This window comes from Heloderma suspectum, chromosome 1 (genome assembly GCF_057233095.1).
Source record: "Heloderma suspectum isolate Gila_16-S chromosome 1, 16-S_ref, whole genome shotgun sequence".
NCBI lineage: Eukaryota > Metazoa > Chordata > Lepidosauria > Squamata > Helodermatidae > Heloderma > Heloderma suspectum.
The window spans coordinates 143,833,196-143,850,189 of NC_139458.1; the positions used below are offsets into that span (position 1 = coordinate 143,833,196).

General features: G+C 44.3%; 1 protein-coding gene across 2 annotated transcripts; it reads right to left on the reverse strand.

Annotated features, from left to right (window-relative positions):
- Positions 1–622: 622 nt before the first annotated feature.
- Positions 623–16,891, reverse strand: CNOT9 (CCR4-NOT transcription complex subunit 9). Of its 2 annotated transcripts, XM_084805873.1 has the most exons (9): positions 16,723–16,891; positions 11,685–11,864; positions 11,047–11,162; positions 8,371–8,480; positions 6,808–6,917; positions 5,323–5,421; positions 3,540–3,631; positions 3,301–3,411; positions 623–2,308 (listed from the first exon to the last, which is right to left on the reverse strand). In XM_084805873.1, exons 1-9 carry the CDS (start codon positions 16,744–16,746, stop codon positions 2,140–2,142), a joined length of 1,011 nt encoding a protein of 336 aa, XP_084661999.1. In that variant the 5' UTR covers positions 16,747–16,891; the 3' UTR covers positions 623–2,139. The 2 variants fall into 2 exon arrangements, with proteins under 2 accessions (XP_084661999.1, XP_084662010.1); XM_084805884.1 differs by lacking the exon at positions 3,301–3,411.
- Positions 16,892–16,994: the final 103 nt, after the last annotated feature.

A 16,994-nucleotide genomic window follows, 5' to 3' on the forward strand; every position in this document is an offset into this window, starting at 1 on the left:
GGACACAGGACTACAGTTCTATATGAGCAATATAGGAAGTACAAAAATTCAGAAAAACTTGAATTATACCAACAGACTGGGGAAATGTATTTGACCAAAACACAAATTTCCCAAGTTCACCCCAGTGGGGTGCTGCTGAGGACAATAGTATAGCTATTGGACTGGCAAGGGTGTGCGTGTGCAAGAGAGAGAGAGAGAGAAAGAAATACAAGATCTAGGCACATCTGTGAACAATGTAATGGAAATCTATGGATCTGAAATAACCCAAGTCATCTGGAAGCATCTGACATTAGGCACCACATAAATTCAGTCAACCCAGCATCTCCTGCATGCTTCAAAGAAATGTGTCTCCATGGCACGTAGCCCAATCTGGCACGACTGTCAGAGTGAAAGATTGGTCTGAAGCATGGACACAAACATATGCTATACCCTTGAACCATGATTCTCAAAATTAAACGTTGCTGGGGTGCAGCATAATTGTTCTCTCATCTAGAGAGAAAAGTGAAATATTGCCCCTTGATAGTAAACGGTTTTCTGAGGACATTCTTCTGTGTGAGTGTAATGTCTATTGCAACCCTCCCCCTCCTTCCAAGACATTGTTTTAAGTCAAAGAGGATCCAGATTCATTTGGCTTATTTTTTATTCAAGTTACAAAACAGAAGCAGTTGGTAAAGTCCACTCAAGGCAGGGATGGAAAAACAAGGCTGTTATAAAACTGGGAGCCGCTGTAAGAGCAAAAGCAGTCCGCGTAGAGAGAGAAGAGTTAAGACACTCTTGGAGTGGCCTGGCCAGCCATCAGCAACGAAAAAGGGGGGGGGGAGGGAAAATAGGTCCTTGCCCAAGCAGCAGCAGGTGCTGAGGCCAAGGGATCTGGCAAGGGACCACAAGCCACCTGCTCCCAGTCTTGTTGTGCAACTGACAAACAGCCTGGATGATTCCCCACCTGAAACTCCCTCCCCTTCTTTTTGTTTGCTTCTTTCATTTAGAGGGCAGGGGATAGGCAGCCTTTGCAGACTGCTTAATAGCTCCTCAGCTGTGGCAGCCGCCAACAAACGTGGGCAGGTTCAAATGGATGAATTGGATGCACTTAGCCTGGTAGCAGGGGAAGAAGTAGAAGAAAAAGAGCATGAGAGCCCTTGCATTTTGCAGCCGTTATGCTTTCCAGCACCAGCCAGCAAGGCTGAAATACCTGCAGCCTTTCCCAGCTGCCTGAAATAGCTCTTGGTCCCTCTCTGTTTTGCTCACCCCTAGGGTTAACCTTATACTAACCAGAGGCATTGGCTGCAACAAAGTGGAAGGCCACATGGCTTGCTGGTTCTAAGCCATGATGCCCATACAAACCTTTCCCCCCCTGGCACAGGTTGAATATTAAAGGAATGTCTCAGTGGCATTCTGGATCTTACGGACTAGGAAGTTAGTGGAGGTGGATCCATGAAACATTTGACACTGGTTCAAATAGTCACAGAGGCAGGGACTGTTCTACTGCATGGCCAAAGAAACACAGTCCAGGAAATTGCTGCCTTCTGACGTATCAGGAACAACCCCTTATGAAGGTGAGGATATACTGTCTTGCTGTTCTCCCGCTTACTCCCCAGAGTTAAAACTCTAAGGGGCCCAGCCACAGTGGCTGAACCTATAAGAAAGAATGGATCGGGGGTTCCTCTTATGAAAGCACAATTCCCAGTCAGGAAGAGGGAAACAGGTCTCCTCTGCTTAGAGCCAGATGCAGCTCAAAAGGTACTCCTAAGAGGGTCAAATGACCAGACCAACCTTTATTGAACTTACATGTAAACACTGAACAACAAGGAAACTGAGGAACACTTCCCAAGCCTGCCACACTGAACCAGATAGGGAGAGATGCTGTCAGCAGCACCACTGCCCAGCTTGGTGCTCAATTGATCATCACGACAAAGCCCACTCCCTAAAAAAGGGCTTCTCTGTCCCAACTGTGTTTGCTGGTGTCATAATCCTCAGAAGCATGGTGAGAAGTTGCTATAGAAAGGGCCTGCAGTCTAGGTGGCTATTGACAGTCCAAGGAGCTGCCCACACATGCCTGACAGGATCTGGAAGAGGTCATTGGTTCCTGGCTCTCTGTAAACCTGAGCTGTTTCCTCCTGGGTTCTGCCACCTCCTTGGCTGTCACTGCGGAGGAAGGGGGATGCCCCTGGGGTCGGTGACTTGGCCTTCTTGCAGGTTCTTGACCAGCTGCGCCAGCCAACGCTTGGTGGTTGTGTCATCTTTCAGAACCTGGGCAAAGGTGGTGTCTTTCAGCTGGTCAGGAAGGCACTGCCTGAGGGCTTCCCGTGCCCTACATCAGGAGACAAGAAAGAGGGGGGCCAACAAATAAACTCACATGGACAAGAGGGGAGCAAGCCCCCCTCCTGAATACATAAGGCTACAACGATTGTCCTTCAGGTCAGAGGCTGAGCCACCACACAAACAGGAGACCACCACCCCACACCCTCTATATCAACAGTGGTGGTTCCCCAATCCAGCCTGTGAGGCCTTCCGAGAAACAATGCTCCCTTCCACAGGCAACGCTCCCTTACCTTTCATCTCTCCATCAGCTCAGTCATGACAGGGGAGATTAAAAGTAAGGGGGCTCAGTGCTCTGCCTGGCACCCTTGCCAATGGGAGAAGGTGTGGACGGGGCAAAGCAGACTGTGACTGAGCCAGCACCCAGAGGAGTCTCTTCCAGACACAGGCTCAGTCAGAGTTTCACCCACTCTGTGTCCTCCTGACTGGGGAAGGTGGAGGGTGGGCAAAGTCGCATGCTGGCAGTGGCCCCACCCGCTGCTGGCTTCCCTGGGGACAAAGCAGCTCCCCACCCCTGCTCTATTATCCTACTTAGGATCCTCTCTCCTATCCTTTCCACCCTATCCATTGGAGGATCAGAAGATGACATACAAAGGAAGCTTAATTACTTGCCTAATGTTTACCACTCTTATTGAAATCTAGAAAAGTGAAGTGCACAAGGAAAACTATTTCTGGCTGGCTAAACAAATGCAGATGTGTTGGGGCGAGGGGGAAGAAAAGGACACACTTTCTCTCAACGGTACTGTCAGTTCATGCTCCTGAGCTGTGTGAAAGAAAGGGATGAGACTCAGTGGTATCACTAGGGCAATGCTATATTAAGGGCACAATCCTATTCATGTTTAGACAGAGAAAAGGCCTACAACTCCCAGCGTTCCCCAGCCAGCAAGGGGAATGTTTCTCTGCCTAAACATGCATAGGATGTTTCTCTGTCTAAACATGAGCCCTAAGTCACTGCTTAAAGAATAAGATTTCACTTGAACATACTTCATTCTCCAGAATCTCTGTGAGGTAGCCTGAAGAACCCAGCTTGATCCTAAGCTGGTAGTACTTATTGGGATGGGAGAACCACCACCATATTCTGTTTTGATATTTGTTCTGGAGATGGAAAAAGAGCTGGATTCCCATCCTGGCACTGCAACATGCAACTATTTCTAGTTCCACAGGGCAACACCCATCTCCCACATCCCTGCCAAGGGACCCCAAGAAACTTCTAAGATGTCTACCTTGGATTATCAGAAAGGCGAAGGTAACAACGGACCACATGTTTCAGCAGCCTGGCAGAAGGCTCCTTGGAAAGTTGCAGGACCATTTTACCCTATGTTAAAAACAAAAACTGAAGCTGGAACAAGGAAATTTGTTGAAGCCCAAGCACATGTAACTGCATTTGGTGACATTCATCCCTCATTATCCTTGCTGTCCCCCACCCGCTCCCCAGTTTAATTTAGACTGTAAACTTCTTGGGATAGCAAGCTGCCTTTTATTTATTTTCTTCCACAAAGCACCATGTACGCTGATTGCACTATATACACAGAATAATTTCAAGAGACTTGCAGCTTCCTAGACATACCAGTGATAAGGTTATGAATTGCTTCCATGAGATGGTGGTAAGAACACAAGCAGAGGTATGAGCCTGACTTCTCAGACTGCTGCTCTTGCCACAGTGGTCTAAGTTAATATGGGAAACAGAAAAAGTGACCTAGCAATTGGGGCCCAGTTCAGAATCCGGAAGAGTGGAATCTATTAGTTTCCCAGGACACGAGCTCTCCTTTTTGTAAACAAGGACCAAGAACATTGCCTTGCCTCCCGAGGGGTTGGGAGAAAAGATTGCAAGACACAAAGGGATTATTATTATTTTGACACAGCAAGCAAGCTCTTTACCACAACTTACTATGCCAAAACCCAATACTTAATTATTCAGCACATGATTCTAAAGAGAGCCATGAACCTGAACTGTCCACAACTGGCATATTAAGAACAAAGCCAGTAAATAGCATAGAATCATAGAACCATAGAATAGTAGGGTTGGAAGGGCCCTATAAGACCATCAAGTCCAGCCGCCTGCTCAATGCAGGAATCCAAGTCAAAGCTTCCCTGACAAGTGGCTGTCCAGCTTCATCTTGAATGCCTCCAGTGTGGGAGAGCCCACCACCTCCCTAGGTAATTGGTTCCATTGTCGTATTGCTCTAACAGTCAGGAAGTTTTTCCTGATGTTCAGCTGGAATCTGGCTTCCTGTAATTATTATCTTCCCACCCCAACCCCTTTTATACTGCAATGACTTTATTAAATAGCACTTATGAGCACACGGAAAAAAGGATATAATCCAACTGGACACCAAAACAATGTAATGCCTATTACTGAAAAATTGCAGCTAGCAATCCAAAGCAGCTGTAATATGCTTGTGCTGCTAAGAACTGCATACACAGCTGGGGCTTCCTTTGAAGATTTCAGAGCAGCAGATCTAACAAGTGAAGAGGTGAGCAATTTTAAACCAAACAATAATTTGCCTTGCTGGCAGTGGGAGTTGCTGCATGAAAAACTTCAAAAGAAAGCATGAGTAGTATGCATCCAGTGTTATTTGAACATGCTTCTAAATTTCTTGAATTGTTGCCCTTCTCTAACAACGTCTGGTCATGCAAGCTTTATCCGTGATGTTTAAAATATAGGCTTTTATTATCTTAGCAGCAGCTGGAGCACGAACTTCTAAAAAGGAAGAGACTAGCTGGAAAGCAGAGCATGTCTCCAATACAGGTAACCCCATGAAACAATGTCAGCATAGCTGTGATCTGCTCCTCAGGCCTCAGAGACACCATGGTGTTGCTTTGCAATATTCTGCCACACACTTGTTCTTTGAGATTAGGAGTTAAACGAACCTGCCCTTGTTGTACAATTAGGTGTTTCTACTACAATGATCCAATCTACACTCACTACATCTTGCTCTAAAGACCTTTTAGTTCCCCCTTAAACTATGGTGAGCTACCAAGTCCTTTGCAAACAGAAAAGCCTACCAATATCATTGCAACATGAGAAAATCGTTCGTAAGTCTGACAGATGTATGCCAGTCCCGTATCATCCAGTAGGATCTTCTGTAGAATAAAAGTAGCAACCTGAAAGACAGAAGAGGATATGGTTGTGTAATTTTTTGAGTTGCACAGGGTTGGGGCGAGCCTCTACCTCCTGATCACATTACCAAAACTCAGAATAAAGCCAGATGGATAAAGGAATTGTTAAGAGAACATTTAAATCCGCGGAGTCTCCTCAGGTTTGTTCAGAGGGCAAGGCTTTGCCGCCACGCCCCCTGGAGGAATCCCCCATTATCTCCATTCTGAAAATGGCAGAGTGGCAGGGAACTCAGCTGATACTGGGAGGAGTAGATATTGTTCCCAGCATTGGCCAACTCCTTTCACATGGTGTGTGCTGCCCCCATCACGACAGTGCACACTGAATGAAACCAGGGACTCAAATGGCACTGGGAGAGCACCTGCTTCTCCCAGCAGCGTCCAAGTAACTTTCTCCATGCTGAGGCAGGGAACTCCATGCCTCTCCCAGCACAGAAAAAGGCAAGATGGGTGGGATGATGACAGCAGTGGCCATGCCCATGCCCACTGATGTTACCCAGCCCATGGGGGGCAAATTCCCTCCCCACCGTAAAACGGTTCTGCACCTGATTTACACCTTGGAGAAACAACTTTGGCCACCAAGAAACCAAATACAAACCTCATAGAACAAAGTGACAAGAGCAGCAAGAGCTACTGCAACTATCTGCCCTGGTTCCAGAGAAAAGCAGCAACTAAGGCATAATTGGTCAGGTTGATAGGAGGAGGAAACCAACTTCAGTTGTGCAAATGGCGGCAGGACACCCACTAGACAAACTTAATAACCTAAAAAAGGGTGACAAATGCCTAAAGTGCATCTAGGCCTAAACTTACATAGGGGTGAGTCATGGCAGATGTCCACAATCTGCAGGTTTCTCACATAACTTATAATGGGATTCCACCCAAAAAAACAATTGCTCCTTTTTCAAACTGGAATTGTTTTTAATGTTGTGTTTTTAATATTGTATTTTAAATGTGATATATATGTGTGTGTGTGTGTGTGCGTGCAAACTGCTTAGATATTTTATTATAGAGGGATATAAATATCACAAATAAATACACGAATAAATAACTTGGTGCTGGGAGAATAATTTGGTTTATGAATTGTACAGCATTCAGGTGTGGTGGCAAAAATGAACGTAAAAGCATCCTGGATGAGAAATGGTACAAAAAGGAAATGGGCATCCATTATCTCACTTTTCTTTTAAAAAAGTGTTGAAAGGAGGCAGTGAATCATGACAATTTGAAGCAGGTACATCTGCAATCACTCCCCAGAGAGGCACAGCCAGCTAACTTTGGATGGAGAACAGGTCTGCTGCACGCAGGAACATAATGCACTGGAAAGAAAGAGAAGGCAGCCAAGAAGCTACAAGCACTTCATTATACTAAAAGCAATACCGTTTTGGAAAGTTCACTGCCAGACTCCATGATGCGTAAGCACAAAGGGATAATTTCCGTTGTCAGTAAGAAGTTGATTACTTCTTGCTCATCTGTCTTCACTAGGGCCCCTTTAAAAACACAAGCAAAAACAACTGAGAATAGCTGCATATAACTTGGCAAAGACCTAACAGAAGTAGAAGAATCAACCAGACCTAACAGAAAAGCAGTAAATGAGAACTTCATAATAAAAGGGGTGATAGAACAGTGCAATTATACCCAAATATTTTTTCAAGTGCAAATAAATGGCCATGGCCTTGTCTAGGCAGAAGGCAGCATTAACATAGATGAATAGTAATCTTCCCACTAAAGTTTTGTTCAATGAGTCAACCTTTCTGTACAGAAGAGTCTGGAGAAGAAATGGAACTGACTAGGTAAGTGCAGGAGTGAGCTCCCAAGAATTGAGGAGCAAATACAAATGGATCGTATTTACAGAAACAGTAGCCTTTTAACCCTTTCCTCCTTTCTGCATGATTCCTTCCCTTTGCCAATTAACAATACGAAGGGTGTATATTCCAAGGTATAGAACGTAAGATACTGAGCTTTTTTTAACCCGTTAATTTACTAACCACTCTAGAAAGATGTTAAGGATTCAGCACTGTCTTCAATCACCTTTGAAAAGAACCTCCTACAAACCATTACAGCAAATTTTTCAAAAGAAAAGAAACAACATAAAAAGAGCAGTGTTCCCTAATGTATACAGGATCTGTAAAGGCTTTGATGGCTTGGGTCAATGAACTGGGCCTGGAAGCTAGTTAGGAACCAGTGCAGCTGCTTCTGCATTGGCTGGATATGTTCTACTTCCTTATCCTTATAATAAAAGGCCACCTGCTGCATTTTGCACCAGTCTTCAAGGGTAATCCAGCAAAAAGTACATTACAATAATCAGTCCTTGACATTACAAATGCATGGATAGTTACATGGTCCTTAAGCGCTATGGAAGACCTCAGGTGGCATATTAAGTAGACTTTTAAAATTACACCTTATCATATACAACTTGTGGCCATGATAAGCATGTTTAAGTTGCATACTGGATTTGTAAGGCTCACATAATAATCCTTAATTGCAACTCCTTCAGTGTGCCAGGATCGCCAACTCTTATCACTTCCATTTTGCTCTTATTAATTTGAAAAATAAACCTTGGGTCAAGTTGGAAGGAATATGAAGCTTAGCAACGGAACAGAAACATGTGACTAGCTTCAGTCACTCTTAATGACATGTTTAATTAATGACCAATTTGTTACTCTTGTCATATATCATTCCCAGAAGCCCTGCAGCTAAAAACCAATATAGAACCACTACTTGGAAGTTCTTTCTAGCACTGATAGTGTTACATAATCTCATATATCTTTGCAATGTTAAAATTCCCTTTTTTTTTTTTAACAACACATGGCCCAAGTTGCAGAGAACTCGTACCTGATCAAGACAATGCCCTTTTCTGTCCTATTAACTGATGAACCCAAACTACCCCCCATTTCTCAAAAGTGAGACCTTACCATTCCTAGCATTAGAGTAGATGCTTACCAATTACTCCAAGACTTGTGAGTCGCAGGTATTCAAAGGGACGAGTCTTACTGACAGTGTGCAAGAAGGGATATAAGAAGAGAGGGATGTGAGCAGCAAGGAAGGCTGACCTAGACAAAGGGGAAAAAAAAGCATTTGGCAAACAAGCAAACACTGAAGATGCACAATCTGCTAATGTAACAGCCTAGAGGTGTTAAACATCTATGCAGACATTAACACTCAACACATTAAGACAGCAAGTACCTATGATGACTTCAGAGTAATACAGGGGGAATATCACAAAGTATCAGGCCATGGACAGCATCAGACAAAAAATCTCCCCAATAGGTGGGGAGGTGGTCACACATTCTTATTGACTGGCATATTCCTTGTCTAGAACCACAACTTCTCTGCTTGTTGCATTTACATTAATTCTTCTAACCCAGCTCTCACAGACCCCAGCTCTCTATTCTGAGTTGCTTATCTGACATATGCAAGCAGTGATCATTATTTCTGCTCTCTTAAACAGCTCCACCCATTCTTCTTATGGTGGGAACTCCCTCCCAGAACTTCTATTTGATGTCAATTTCCTCTTCTTTCAAATCCTTTCACCACATAATTGTTTTGGCTTAATCCCGCAGTCCTCAACCTAACCAAAATGAACAAACTAGGCATGTATCATTGCATTTGCTCACAATTATAATCTCTTGTTCACTTATCTCTCCAATTCCTCTCCCCCTGACAGGCCGTTTTGTTACTCGCTCTTCTCCCATCCACTCCTGATGGAAGTTTAGACTGCATGCTCCTTCTGGCAGGGATGTCTTTTTTGTTTACTGTAACTGGTAAAGTGCTGTAAACACTGATTGGTAATCAAGGGTTATGCAAGGGTTGTTTAACCCTCAAATAACCCATGATGGCTGGGTTTGCACAACATGGCACAACCCGATTGCTCCGATCATGGGTTGCGTATTGAAAATGGCACATGCCGCAACCCATTGTGTTAAATAACCCACAATGAGCTGGCCACGTCGTGCGAACCAGGTCGATATGTTCTATAAATAGTACTAGCAGTACCCTTGTTTTAAGCTAGCCACAGAGCTATAGAGCCTGGGTAGGGAATTGCTGGCCCATGAAGACTTCACTTGCAGTCTGTGACCTTCTCTCCTCAACCTCATGCAACAGTGAAGCTTTAAGCTCCCCCGCCCCCAGCCTAATTGCACAGGGGGGTCACAACCTTTGTCCGCTGCAATTGCAAAGTTTGTGCCGCCCTCCTGGCCTCAGAAAAAAGCCTCTGATTCCAACAGGCTTTCTTCAAGCCTAATTGCCACATTAGGGTGGAGGGAGATCTTTGTGTGTGAGAGAATGGAGGGAGGGGGGGAGGGAGGGGGGGTGCGCACGCGTGCGTGCGTGAGAGAGAGAGAGAGAGAGAGAGACATCGTGCGCGCAAAAGAGAGTGTGTGTATGAATAGGTGAGGGGGCGGCCCGCATTCACTTTTTGCTTTGGCCTTACCCACCACTAACATGCAGCCCCCCGGAAAGTAACAATGAGTGAGTGTGGCCCTGGGGCTCAAAAAGATTCCCCACACATACTAAAGAGCAGCAGACTACAACTCCCATCATCCTCAGCCAATGGCCATGCTGGCCAGATCAGTACATATGGAGGGTACCAGGTTGGGGAAGGCTGCTATAAAGTATCATTTGGGAAACAGCCCACACATAATTATTTTGTGGAGGCTAGGAAACTCAGTTGCGTTCTCTCATCTTCCCAGCAATCTACATTCCTATGAGACCTCACCTCCAGGAAGAGCAATTATATGAGAAAATATGCCTGTAAAACTAGTTTTTCTCCTGACACTTTAATTGACCAGTAGGACTGGCAGCTTGACTGCCTTATTTATCGAGTCAGCCCAAGGCCCTAAAACATATCCTAGGCAGTGTAAAATAATCACCAACCTGATTGCTCTTACGGACAAGCCCAGCGGAAGTTTTTCTTTGAAAAACAGCACAAACGTATTCTAAACTACGTTTAAAGCTCACCCAAATGTCTAGTGTGGCTTGCCATGCAGGATAAGCATCTGCTGATTAAGAAATCAAAAGTTCCACTGGGTGCCTGGAAGTAGTTTGTTTTTGTTTGTTGTTGTTGTTGTTATTATTATTATTATTATTATTATGTTTATATCCCACCTTTTTTCCTCTTGCAAGGAACCCAAGGCAGCTTATGTAGTCCTCCTCTTCTCCATTTTATCCTCACAACAACCCTGTGAGGTAGGTTAGGCTGAGAATCAGTGACTGGCCCAAAGTCACCTAGTGAGCTTCACAAACAAGTGGGGACTAGAACCCAGTCCAACACTCTAACCACTACACCACACTGAGTCTCAACTTGGGCAGTTATCTGCACTGTGGCCAGTGCCTTTTGAAGTGGAACCTGAATTAGAAGACAGATATATTTTCAGATAATATGAATGCTGAAGTATAATTGGCACATATGGACATGGATTGGGTCAACTCTCTGGATGGGGGCTATTGAACATGCAGTTCTGAAGCATGTTCTTGATTTGTTATTTGTACTGCTAACAGCATGCAAATGACTGCAGGTAAGAGGCTTGATGGCACTCCCTTTTCTCCTGTCTGGTTATAAACCCCACTAGCAAAATAAGTTATGCTTTTCGAGAGAAACAATATACAAAGCATAAAAACCTGGTTTCTGGATGTGATGCAACACACTGCAGAAGTGCCAGAGCATTGCAGACTCTGTTGGACTGATGAGCTGTCAAAGTTGGAGGATTTATAGATGGGTAGATATTTACAATCTCCTACAGAAAAGAGAAAATAGGAAATGTTTGTGTGAAAATGCTTCCACACTTCAGCAGTCCAATACTCAAGAGTTGTCAAATCCTCCCACTAATTACTTATGACAGATTCATGTCTCACTTTGATAGAATTTCTGCCCACACACTAACTGCACACAGCCAGCCAAGCTGAAGGAATGGAATAGTTGAACTACAATGCAGATGCCCCAAACATTTACTACGACCCCAATTTTTAAGTGGGTGATATGCATGATTAGAATGGACCAAGTTCTTCATTTCTACCTTCAAGTGCTGTTGGTATATGTACTTTTTATTGGGCCAGGAGACAAAAATCGAGCTCCTGAAGCTGCAAACCTATACACCCTTACCTGGGAGTAAGTCCAATTGACTTCAGTGGGATTTATTTCTGAGTAGACATGTATAGGATTGAGCTGTGAGTAACTTAGACATTCAGACAGGTGCTAAATAAATTGTTCATCAGACAGCCTGTCAGGTTATTTCAGTCAGAAGAGACATTCTACTTACCTGCAAGAGAGCTGCGATTGTGCCAAAGGAGTGCCATAGCATTGGGGCAAGATCAGGGACAGACTCTCGCTTTTTACTCAATTCCAGCAGTGCATTCTCACGAGTCTCAGGGCTGGAAAGTTCATTAATCCACTGATAGATCTTCTCTCGGTCAACCTGAGCCAGTGCCGTTGGCACAGGCTTCGAAATGAGAGAGATATTTTAAAAGGTCACAGTAAAACCAGAATGATAACCTGTAAGCAATTAATAGTGCTTTATATAAAACTTCAAGGGCGAGCAGCAACATTTACATTTCCAAGTAAACATGGGTGGGATGAAGTCTCACTTACTTTAACAGGACTTGGTTTTAGGTGATATTATTGGTATTATTATTATATTACATTTCTATATCACCCAATAACCAAAGTTCTCTACGTGGTTTACAAAAGATTAAAACCTTAAAAATACAACATAAAACATAGTATTAAAAATGTACATACAAAAACAATTAAAAATGATCAACAATACTTATCCCAGGTAAATATGGATGGGATTACAGCCTTAATATAGACACAGTGGCAGCACTGGGTGTGGGAATATATCATAGCTGGTAAACTTGAAGCTTCCAACAGGGCTTAATTCAGCTGCCCAATGATAGGTCTGAGTGCATAGCTATAGTGAGCACATACCGACAAACATTCTACCTACCATACAGCCACAGTCGATGTGTGTGGCAAATAAAAAAATTCTATTGCCGCTTGATATGATACAAATAACTGAGCTTACCCTGGGGTGAAGTCAGGACCAACCTGTTCCCAGACTCAAATAAGTTTCATTATCTGTATAGGCTCAGTACCAGAGTCCAGTCATAGTTCTTGTATCCTGCTTGGGTAGCCCACTCTTGCCTCATCACCTGATAGAATAGCCTCTGTTTCTTAGGTGGGAGCTAACTTCTGCTTCACTCAAAGATTAATAGGATCTTAGTTAATGGTTGGTGGATGGCAGCAGTCCAAAATTAGAAAAAACTGGGGGAAGCTGGAGCAGGTTAGGAGTCAGATTAAAGCAAACCTGTTTCACACTGTAGAAGAGAGCCCCAGCCAGTATGGCCAATGGTCAGGGATGAGGGAAGTTGTAGTCCAAAACATATGGAGGGCACCAGGCTGGGAAAAGCTGCTGTAGGGGAATGAAAAATGACCACTGAAGAAACTACTTCAGTCACCACATTCAATGGTGAGCAGTCGTCCAGAGCCTTTGCACACTACTCCAGTGCTGAATCACAGTGAAAGAAAGCCTCAGTGCTGAATTCCTAGCTAGCCAACATACTCCTCCTGTTTTGGGGCTGTGCTTTAGCAGGCCTCTGCTTGGGGACTATTGCTGTACTGGAGCCCAATAATCCTCACCCAGAAAACTAATTATGAGGTTTATTTACATGCTGTTTAAAAAACAAACAGACCTATGTTTACAGTGGCTTATACACACAACATGCTCATTAGCTGGCTCCCAGTCAAAAAACTCCCAAGAGTCTCACAAACTCAGAACAGAGAAAAGGGCACAGAGAAGCAAGACTGAGAACATCTCAGGGTCTAACTATACACCAAGAAGATTAGCGTCCGAAAATCTACTTTACTTGAGCACCAGCATCTGGGAAGTGGTGGGCTAAGGTAAGATAAGGGAAATAGCAGAAGTCATGGCCATTTTTTCCATCACTTTTAGAAATACAGACAACCACCTTTAAAAAAAGAAGGAAACCCTTTTCCAGAGTAACTACTACTCTTATTCGCAGTATTGCCTTTGTAAGCTAGACATTTCTAGTTACAAACTATCACCTACGATTTCACTTGGCCTTAAAACATGAGAAGGTACTTTGCTAAGGAAATTGCTTTTATAGCTACTGTCAAGAGGCTTCTTTTCATAATTATCTTTCTGGGTAAATGGAAAGTTTATTTTTAATCATTTTTCCAGTGGTAAAAGCTGCGCTGTATCAGTACACTTACAGTGTCCATTAAATATCCACAGTTCAAGAACTTCCAATGTGAACTTAATAAAAATGAATGCATCAATTACTGTCTAAACCTGAGCAACTAAGCTGCTCACTGTATGAGATAGCAGATTCACCCAAAGCTTTACTAAGTGTAACACAAATAAGAAAATGCCTAAGCATTACATCAAACAGGACTATTCCTGATCAGTGGAGCTAGCACATATACCTTGCTATACCAAAGTGTGCTGTCAAAAAACCAAACTACGGGACTGTGTCCAAAAACAGCAACCCTGTGTGATATTCTCTCCAATCTCTCTTGTAATAAGAATGGAAACACATGATGTGATAGTATGCTACGTGCTTTCTTGTCCCCATACTATAACTGCCAATGAGCAGGGGAAAAGAAACATATGACAAAGTTAGCTATGCTTTGCCTTTACCACAGATCATGTGGAACTTGACACAAGGTTGCCATTTTCCACAGCAGCCCCCAAATTCTTTGTCCCATCTAGTTCCACCCAAAGTTGATGGAATATTTACTATTGGAGAATTTTATTGGCAAAAAAATGGGTTGGTTTGTTTTACAACTGACAGTTCATTCCAGATCAGCTGGCTGGAGAGAGTTATGCTGGGCCAGAAGTGCCCCTCTGCCAGCAGAGAGGAGCTCTGTCAGCAGGGGGCTGGGGGGCACTGCCCCTGAAGCTCTGGTTACATTCAAGGAAAGCTCTGCAAGTACAGATCTACCACTGGTGGTAGGTCCCAAACTGGGGTATTGTGGGGCTGGCTTTGGATTCTCCATTCCCTCAAGGGACCTTCAGATTGGAGCTGCTGTAGCCAATTCCCCACTGGTTTCAGGGGTGGGTTTCCAAAAAATAAACATCTGCCAGGCTAAAACACCTGCCCCTTCAGCTTCCATCCTGGCTGGAGTGAGCTGGCAGGGTTTTGGAAGTGGCAGATGATTCTCCACTTTGCTCCTCCCCAAATCCACTTAGGATTGCTCTACCCATCAGAGGAGACAAACTAGGTCAACCTAGTAAGATGGGTAAAGATGTTTACAAATCTCTACTTTTATTAAATATATTTTTAGGCTGCCTTTTAGGGCCAAGTCCTCACAAGGTGGCTTTCAGCACATAAAATCACAATATACAATCCACAGCCTACTTAGTGAGTGCTCAAACTCAAATAGTTTGAGTCCAAGTATTGGGAAAAAGGTGGGATATAAATATAATAAATAAATAAATAACCTAGAAAAAAGCAGATGGAGATAGAGAAGGTGCATTGGATTTTCCCCCTCAACCCCATTTCCGTGTCCATTTTTTGAGCAAGGGTCATATGGAAGTTTTTCACGCCCTTTTTGCTCATCATACATGGAATATCAAGCATTTAAGAGCAGCAAGAAACCTTTTCAGTGCTCTGGAAGCTACTTTCGATTATAAGGCCCCCTGCTTGATAAGTAGAGATTGCAGATCACTGAAGAACATAGTGGTCTCATATGATGTGCTTTTAATTCCTAGCACAGCTTGTGTAGGGGAAGAAAAGGATTTGCCATTACATTTCTGGAGTCCTTTGCGTACGAAGGAGGAGAGACCTTTTCCTCTGCTGCCTGCAACCTTAGAAATATAATTCCCATTAAGTCACTATTTTGTGAGCAACGAATCTAGATAGTGTATCACTGAATAGCACCACTCATTGAAGCTCCCCTTTCTTCTGTCTAAACCAGGGTTGGGCAGACTTTAGGCTTGTGGGATCTACTCCTGGGTTTATCCCCAAGTTTTGGTTTCAGCCACCTAATTTAAAGGGAGGGGAGAGAGAGTTTTTTGTTGTTAAAGAATCGGGTGCAAGAAACCCTTGCTGATGTACTACAAATCATTTAAGACTACCAGTATATCTCAGTCTGCCTTCAGCCCACCATGACCCAAACCATCACACCCTCCATCTCCAGAATTTCATTCAATCTTTATTCAACACTGAAGTCATACATGGTTTCCTATTACTCCCTAGATTTCCTGTCCCTACTTGGCTCTTATCAACCCACCCACAAACTTTAGGACCATGAGCACTTGCAGCCTAAACAGCTTGTAATACTTTGAACAACAGTGGTTCATATCCTTGCTTAATTCCAGCCCTGAAGATTAAATGATATATCCAAAGACAGTTTAATTGAAGTAGTAAGGAGGAGGGCTGAGCTCCTACTTGTGGTTAGAAGGGGTACCTTCCACTGCAGTTTTTGTGAAGATGCCACAAGGGGGTGCTTGCATCCTAGGCCATCTTCTCTTTTACTATTACTTTTTCTACTTAAATTATTTACTTATAGCTCCATTTCTTTCCCCAGTTGCTGGTAACATGTAACAAATAGTGCTTATGGCCCACACGGCTGTTTAAATTACAATTTGTTAACAAGTATCAGCACAGAAGTTTTAAGCTCTCAATGACATTTTAAGACTGCAATCTTAAGCTGCAGAGACAGAGTTTAAGGAGAAGCAATCCCTACCATATGGCGACACATTAACCCAGACATGAAATCCTAGAAGACGGCACGAACTTGTTTAAACGCCTCGCTGAGAGGTGCTTGAATGGGAGTGATCAAGGGGGCCCACGTCATCAAATGTACTGGACCCAAGTTTGTTTGCATAAATCTACATATGCAAATTGAAAACGCATACACACACCAAACACCAATTCTTAACCTGTTCCCTAAGCCAACAGTTACCGAAGCCACGTTTTTACGTATTAGCATTAAGCAACGGGGGCAATTGCGAGCCCGCATAGATTAGTATATGCAAAATGCACGCAAGCGACGCCCGGTCCATACAAGCGCATTCTAAGTAAGAAGCGCGCGGACAGCTGCCCCCCCGACAAGCGACAGCCTCCGCCTCGGGGTGGGGAGGGGAGGCGTGCGCATCAAGGGACGACCGTTTCTTAAGGAGGGCAATTTGGCGGGAAAAGAGCACCGCTCCGTTCTCTACCCCCTCCCCTAGTCTTGTCGACCAATGAGATGAGAGCCTCCCATGCTCCTCAGCCAGGCCCCTCGCCCCCAGTCGGGAAATGGCGACGGCCGCAGGCCCAGCCTGGCCTTACCGCAGCCGTCGCCAAACTGTGCATGGTCGGAACTTCTTTGCGAAAGCTCAGGAGGCCGCTTCTACTTCAGCCGCCGCCATCATGCATCCGAGCAGAGGCCACCACCTCTTCCTCCTCCTGGCCCTGCCGCCGTCGATGCTCCTGCCGCTGCCGTGACCTCTGACCTCTCTCTGGGCATCAGCAGTAGGCCCGAGGAGGCTGAGTGGGCGCATGCGCCGTAAAGAGTTCAAAGCAAATGGGGAAAAAACCCGAACGAGCGCTTCCCAACTGCG

Coding starts and splice junctions, on each gene's coding strand:
- CNOT9 (XM_084805873.1), bottom strand. CDS start 16,746: ATGCACAGTTTGGCGACGGCTGCG. Junction 11,163..11,684: donor CAATCGCAGCTCTCTTGCAG/GTAAGTAGAATG, acceptor TCTTTTCTGTAG/GAGATTGTAAATATCTACCC. Junction 8,481..11,046: donor GCATCACATCCAGAAACCAG/GTTTTTATGCTT, acceptor CCCTTTGTCTAG/GTCAGCCTTCCTTGCTGCTC.